The following is a 7707-nucleotide window of genomic DNA, read 5'->3' as shown; positions in this document are numbered from 1 at the left end:
GGAGCCAGAAGGAACAGCTGAAGTCATTCACTTGTTCTTTGCAAGAGACAACCTAATACACAATCAATATGTCAGCTGTAGGTATAATATTCATTTTCCTGTTCTCTTTCTTCCTCTTACTCTCACCACAAGACCCAGATTTATTTCTTGCATGTGGTGGGGTTTCTTTTCGCCTAAAAGATTCTTTGCTTTTCCAAGTTCGGCTATTTCTATTTCTCTATTTTGGCAGAACAGCCGGGGGTTTCAAGAGTCTTTTTCCTTTCTGTGTAACTATCTATCTTGTAAATCCTTAATACCAGACTTTCATATCTACCTTGCTGTTCTTGTCCAAAATTTCAGAACAAACCAGGTTACCTACTAATTCTCTCCATGTGTCACATGGAAGATGTATCAGCCATGCTGTATGCATCCTTCACTGTTACCACTCCACACCATGGTTAATGAAGTAACACAACACATGGAAACTAGTTTCTTAGCCAGCCTCCCTTTTGCATAAATGTTTCAGAGCAATTTCTGTGTCACATGTGTATGAAAACTCTGTTCTAATGAAGTAAACCCACAAAATGGTCAATGTCTCCTCTTCTAGTCAAGAACAAAAACTTCTTTACAACACAAAGAATAGGTCTTTTATTTACTTTTATTAAAATTAGTAAAAGAAGTTCTGTCTTCTAAAATTACCAATTTTAGGGTGAAGAAAGTCCTTATGTATCAAATGAGCAATTCTCAAAGCTGAGAAAAGAGCTCAGTACATACCAAGGGTGGCAGTACAGAAAGTCAGTGCCACTTTTCAAAACATGCACACCGTAAGTTAAACACTTGAAAAGCACAAAGCTGCATTAGTACCACCAAAACCAAATGAATTTGTGAGTGCTATACGTCGTTTTTCAGTCTTCCACTCCTGAGCTGTTAATGGAACATAATTGAGATCAAACTCTGCCTCTGTTTTCTCTAAGTTTAGAGTAGGTGGCAAAACTCCATGGTAACAGGACAGCACAGTAAAAGCTGCTTCAATAGCTCCTGCAGCCCCCAAGAGATGTCCTGTTGCTCCTTTTGTTGAGGAAACAGCAATATTACGTGAGTGATCTTTAAAAAGTCTCTTGATTGCTTGATTCTCAGCAGCATCTCCTAGAGGTGTAGAAGTTGCATGTGCATTGATGTATGTAATGTCTTCAGGCTTGATCCCAGAATCTTTTATTGCAGCAGACATGCACCTAAGAAAAAAAAAAGACAGAATGAATTTCCCATTGGTTTTTTGACACATGTACAAAACAAAAGCAAAAGTATAGGATCTTTTAGAATGTTTATCATATATGAAAATCTACATGACATACTTTACCAAGATCTAAATGACAAGAGATGGATTCATGTAACTAAACACACCAGCATTTACATTTAGCCACCCAAGAAAGATAGTGGTGGTGAGACCCACTAAAAAAGTCAGGTACCTGCTGCTAAAAATTCCACAGTTGGGAAAAATACAGAAAGACAATATAACTCCACAGACTACATCAATATCTCAAAGATCCTTTTCAATGCAAAATTAAAAACAAACAAACATTTGAGATTGAAATAACGACATGAAATAATTGCAAAAATTTATCTTTCTGTCCACTGAAGTTTCTCTAGTACAGTAATGCATTAACATAATGTTCAGTACAATGGACTAAGAAATTGCCTTCCCATTCTAAGTGAAAAGATTCCCTAGTTTTTACTAGTTTTTATTTCCCCTCATATTTGCAGTACTAGGGAATTGAAAAAAAAAAAATCTATCAAACAAAAATATTGGGCGATGAAAGAAAAATTCTGCAGTCATCCTCCTCTTGAGCATGCTTCCCAGAGGCCAGAAATGTCAATGAGATAGCACAAATTCCTATATTGAAAATTAAATTTACTAGAAGTCACACTTTTCTACTCTGACATTGTATGTTTCATTCAAACTCTTGATAACCTGTGGACTTTGACTGCCTCTATAAAATACTTTTTTCTATGAAAACCACGGAAGGATGAATACAGCTCCATACTGTGATTTTCTCACAGATTTCCTACACAAAGAAAGAGATGAACCCAACATCACTCCTTGCACACACAGCTTAACTAAGTATCTCTGAGCAAAAGACCACTGACTCTTTTGAAATCCATGAAAAACAAGTAAATAAAAGGAAGCTCAAATAAACGACAGCACAGGCTGTTGGTCATATTTAAATGTCTCCAGTATGGCCCTCTACCCTCAGAAGCATTCAGCTTAGCTTAGGTTAGAAGTCACTGATGCTCACTGTCAGTAGACAGTGAAGCAACACTCAGGCAGAAAGGATTACTGAGGGAAACAGATACATTAATTTAGTTAAATGTCAGCTGCAAGGCACATTTACATTTACAGATCAAGTGTGTAGAACACACTTTATATCCACACTTCTGAGTCTGGCTGTGCCTGTCCTTTCCTGCAGGTTTTTCCCGACATACATATTAGTCTCCAACTGAAGTCAGTTACTAGATGTCAAAAAATAGATTCCCCTGATTCTTTTTGATGCAGCAAATAAAATTCCCCCAGAAAAGCAAGAGAAGCATATACATGGATTTAATCCATATACCACAGCAGTAATAAAATACTGGCTCGAAAACTGTATTAAAATGTATTATTTCATCTCAAGGGTGGAAAGGCTCAAGATTTTTAGATACCAAGATTAATTTTGAACTACTTCCCACTGTGAATTCAATTTATATGCTATTGCAATCATAAAATACATGGAAAATTCTGTTACAATATACTGCCATATCATCTCAAGGGTAAACAAGTCTGAAAATCTGAAAGACAACACTGCCGATTACTCAGCTCACACCCAAGTCTGCAGAACAATTAAGTATGAATCAAACAGCATAAAGGGAAAACCCGGTATATTACATCTCTTGGAAAATCTGTTAACCCAACAAAGATGCAAACACAGCTTTACCATACTGTGCAGGAATTTGATCTCTTTGTGCAGTGATGTATTGAATTTTGTTACTCACATACATTCAGAATAATGCAAACTAAATCTTTACTAAAGATTCCAGTGTCAGCAGTAGTATTCAGCCCACACGAAGCTCCCAAACTTACATATGTAATTTAACTGACAATTTAATTAGGTCAATGATAACAATTAAATTAATTTCATCTGCTTGTGAACTGTTTTTGATGAAAGTAACAATGACAAAGCTAAAGTCTATTTGTTACACCCCTCCACCAACACTCTTAGCTGCATCAAAAACGAAGTATTTAAACATGCTTGTAGCACCAGCATATGAACTAAATGCTTTCCCTATGAAAAGCTCAAGTCTTTTCTAAATAAGAATAGCCACAATTAATGCTAATTACATGTATGGTAATTATTCTAACAAACTAAATCCTATAAGTGCTCTACAGTTTCCATCATTTGGGATTTCTTCAGGAATGCTATTCTCCTTTCGGAACACAACAAATGACACAACCTGCTTTTACAGTGGGGTCTCTCTTCTCTATGGACAAAGTGCAAAGGAGAACCTGAAAAAGGTTCTATCATACCACAAAAGTCTTAAAAAAGAGGTTTCCTTAGACACTTTGTGTCAACAGCTGTAGGCACCAAACACAAAATATTTTCACATTCAGAAAGTTTTCATAACTATGTGCAAAAAGGCTGATTCTAGCAAGAACTGGCCTTCACTTTATTATTATTAGAAGAAAATTGGGGAAAAACCTTACCAGACATTCTTTCAATTTTCAGGCTAAGTTTCCTGGCTTTTGGAATATTAATTCAAGATTGAACAGCATTTCTCTAGGAAAAGCATGCAATAATGGAAACAAATGTATTCACTATAATTAGCATATGAAGCATCTATCATAATCAACACGCAGTTCTTACCTGAATGCACCATCTCCCTCTGGATTAGGCGCTGTTATGTGGCAAGCATCACCAGATAGTCCATAACCTAGAACTTCTGCATAGATCCTAGCACCTCTTTGTACAGCATGTCCATACTCTTCCAAGACCAACACAGCAGCACCCTCTCCCATTACAAATCCTTCTCTCCGTGAATCAAATGGTCGGCAGGCCATTTTAGGGCTTGAGTTAAAACTCGTGCTGAGGGCCCGAGCTCTTGCAAACCCAGCCAAGGACAAAGGACTAATGCAAGCCTCAGTCCCTCCAGCCAACATGATATCTGCATCACCAGCAGCAATAAATCTAAAGGAGTCTCCAACAGCATGTGCGCCTGTGGTACAAGCAGTTGACACAGCATGATTTGGCCCTTTCAGCTGGTATTTAATGCTGATATGGCCTGCTGCCATATTGACTAAAATCTTTGGGACAAAGAACGGGCTGACCTTGTTATAACCCTTTGTTTTAAATAAAGCAGCTGTATCAGAAATCTCTTCCAGTGGAACCATTCCCATCCCAATTGCCACACCAGCACTTAAGTGATCCTCTTCAGACTGGGGAGACCAGCTGGAGTCCTTCATTGCCAGATCTGCTGCACCAATGGCCATCACAGTGGCAGAACTCATGGATTTGGTCTCTGATTTTGACACAAACATTTCTTCACTGAACTGACCTTCCCCATTTCCCCTTGGCACACAGGCAGCCACTTTACACGGGATGCCTCCATATTCTTCCCCCTCGAGTGCTACAATCCCACTGTCTCCTTGGAGAAGGTTCTTCCACACAAACTCGGTCCCCACACCAAGAGGGGACACTAAGCCAATACCTGTAACTACTACTTTCCTTCGACGTTCAGGCAGTGACTTGCTGAAAGCTCTTCCGTGGTTTTGTAAATGCAGACTTAAATTCAGACTTTGGAGTTGAAGCTTTGCAATCTTTAACAGATGCCATGAGCACTGTGAGAACATGGTAGAAATCAATCACTTCAAGAACGTTCCTGTAACTGGGATAAAAAAAAAAGACAGAAATATATCAATAAAGCAGCTAATGTGGAAAACATCACACTTACAATAAACTGATTAAAACCTGCTTTTTACATAAAAGCCTACTTTCAACCCTGAAGAAAGACAGATGTAGCTTCCATCTCTGTAATCATGAATAGTATGCGTTATGGCAGACAGGGCATAGAAATACACTCACTTTATGATTGCCTCTAGTGGGCTATTCTAGCTTAAGCTGCTCATGAATAGGATTTTGCACTGCTGTGGACTACAAGGCACTCTGGTTTTGCTGCAAAACTCCTCCCTACGGCTTTAACCACCAGCTGTCTGGAGGTATCAACAATGAGCATTAACAGCTTCAGTCATCTCAGGGAGGAAGTGTATGTTCACCTGTAACCGTATGTCCTATCATTATCCTGTTAAGGATGTTGCTATCTCAATCTTTTTGTCAGGCAAAATGGTCTAGAAAACTCAGAACAGGAGTCATAGAATCATAGAACACCAGGCTGGAAGGGACCTCAAGAGTCATCTTGTCCAATCTTTCTCAGCAAAAGTCGAGATAGCCTTCCTGGTTCTACCACCAAGGCACTCACCAAGGTAATTACGTATCTTGGGCATGACTCCTCATCTTTCTACCACCACCTACCATTCATGAAATTTGGGTTATTTAGATCATCAAGGGACAGAACCTCAGCTGTGTTTGAGCAAGATGTACCCCACCACCACCTCCTTTGAAGACAACCCCACCAGACCTCAGGTATCATGAGGCATGTGAAGTGATGGCAGGAGGGTCCAAGTACTTTGGGCAGACAAAAGGGCCATGCCAAACAGTAATGCTGCAGCACTGCACCACAGTCTTCCTGCCTTGCCTCAGCAACTGCCAGGCTGGGAGCTGGTCTGATCACACACATCCAGCACACAGGAGCAGGGCAGAGGCTGCAGCTCACTCTGCCAACACCTATGATACAGGCTTCAGCAGGTCACCTTGATCCTGGATTTACAGCAGGAAGGTCAAAATTTACCCTAGAAGAAACAATGTAAGTATATCTGTTGAGGTTTAGAAGAACAACTGTCTTGGTTTAGGTAGGTAACAACTGACTGAATGAAGGCCAAAGGGCACCAGAGGAGGACAATAACATCCTCAGATGAAGGACGTATAACTCGTCAGTGTCAAGTTGGCAACAAAACTGATTTTGGAGGTATCCTGAAGTGGACTGCCTTCGTTATAATACTAAAAATCACTCCCCCTTAAGGTAAGAGACCTTTGCCCACAGAAAGCCTTACTCACAGCACAGCACAGGCATAGCGAAATAAGTCTATACTGTGTCTTTAAACAGAGATGAGAGAATGTAAGAGCCAGTGACTGTAGATTACAGCCCAATCATTGTAATTGCTAGTGCACTACTTTGAACTTCTGTGTATAAATGTAACAAAGCAGGCAGCGTAGCATGGAGTGTGCTTGACTTGCGGAAACACACCACCAAACACACTGCAGAACAAATGATACATCCTGTCTAAACAGACCAGGAGTGTGTTTCAAGAGTTCTCTTTCAAACAGGCAACAACCTGCTTTTTGCCTCATAAAAAGGGCAACTGAGCATTGATAGGTCTTTGGTAAAACACATAGGCAGCTGCATGGGGAACATACAGGGCTGTTGGGCTCATGCACTCCTGCTAAGATCATCAAATCATAGAATCACACAACCATTGGGGTTGGAAGGAACCTCTGGAGATCATCCAGTCCAACCCCTCTACCAAGACAGAGCCACCCAGAGCAGGTTACACAGGAACATGTCCAGGTGGGTGTTGAATGTCTCCAGAGAGGGAGACTCCACAACCCCCCTGGGCAGCCTGTTCCAGTGCTCTGCCACCCTCAGTATAGAGAATTTCTTCCTTATGTTGAGGTGAAGCTTCACAGGACCATCGCTCCTTGTCCTGTCACTGGGCACCACTGAAGAGTCTGGCACCATCCTCCTGGCACCCAACTCTGAGATATTTACATGCATTAATGAGATCCCCTCTCAGTCTTTTCTTCTGCAGACTAAACAGGCCCAGCTCTCACAGTCTCTCCTCATAAGAGAGAAAACACACACACACATGCTTTTTCCCATGGGAGCACAAGTACACCACAGTGGCATTAAAAAGCTAAAACCAGCACTTACTGAAGAGGTCTTCTCTTTAAAAAAACATAAGGCTGCTTTAAATCCTGGCCCAAATTTGTCATTGTACATTTTTCAGACAGGCAGCCTGGGTATTTTAAGAAGATGCAATATACATAACATCATTGCAGAGGTCTTTAAATCGGTGATGGCCTAACACGCAGCTTCCTACAACACACTGTCAACTGCTGTATGATGATCAGGAGCCCTGGTCTGGCCCAAGCAACGCTACATGACATACCGTGGAAGAGATAAACAAGCGGTGATGATCTCTCCCCGGTACCGAGAGCTACCGGACCTCACCGTGCGTTTAAAGGCTATTAACTACTTCTAACATTTAAACCCTGACGCCACGGGACTCCCCAGCACCACAACTGCCGTCCCGCTCGGCTCCGATAGGGGCAGCCTCTCCGGCGGCCCGGCTGGCGAGGGGTAGCGCTCCCGCTCCCCGTCCCGTCCCGTCCCGTCCCGCTCCGTCCGCCAGAGCCGTCCGCCGCTACCTGCCCTGCCCGCACCGCCGCTGCTCCACGCACGTTAGCTGAGGACGCCGGGACGCATCACCCGGGAGGCGGTGGGAGAGATGGACACGCCGGCTTTGTAGCCGATCGCTGATGTCACGATTGGTGAGGAGCCACCCGAGCAGATCGATAGCTCGGC

At 41.9% G+C, this 7707-nt stretch overlaps 1 protein-coding gene across 2 annotated transcripts; it reads right to left on the bottom strand.

Annotated features, from left to right (window-relative positions):
• Nucleotides 1-600: 600 nt before the first annotated feature.
• Nucleotides 601-7394, bottom strand: OXSM (3-oxoacyl-ACP synthase, mitochondrial). 2 transcript variants are annotated; one of them, XM_062607225.1, is made up of 3 exons: nucleotides 7292-7394; nucleotides 3876-4887; nucleotides 601-1211 (listed from the first exon to the last, which is right to left on the bottom strand). In XM_062607225.1, the coding sequence occupies exons 2-3, from the start codon at nucleotides 4856-4858 to the stop codon at nucleotides 809-811; spliced, it is 1386 nt and encodes a 461-aa protein (XP_062463209.1). In that variant the 5' UTR covers nucleotides 4859-4887; nucleotides 7292-7394; the 3' UTR covers nucleotides 601-808. The 2 variants fall into 2 exon arrangements, with proteins under 2 accessions (XP_062463209.1, XP_062463208.1); XM_062607224.1 differs by lacking the exon at nucleotides 7292-7394 and adding an exon at nucleotides 7167-7289.
• Between the last annotated feature and the right edge of the window lie 313 nt (nucleotides 7395-7707).

Source organism: Pezoporus occidentalis, unplaced genomic scaffold (genome assembly GCF_034315485.1).
Source record: "Pezoporus occidentalis ecotype Australia unplaced genomic scaffold, CSIRO_AGI_Poc_V1 ctg120, whole genome shotgun sequence".
NCBI lineage: Eukaryota > Metazoa > Chordata > Aves > Psittaciformes > Psittacidae > Pezoporus > Pezoporus occidentalis.
Note: the sequence above shows the minus strand (reverse complement) of the source record. Positions and strands in the feature narration are given on the sequence as shown.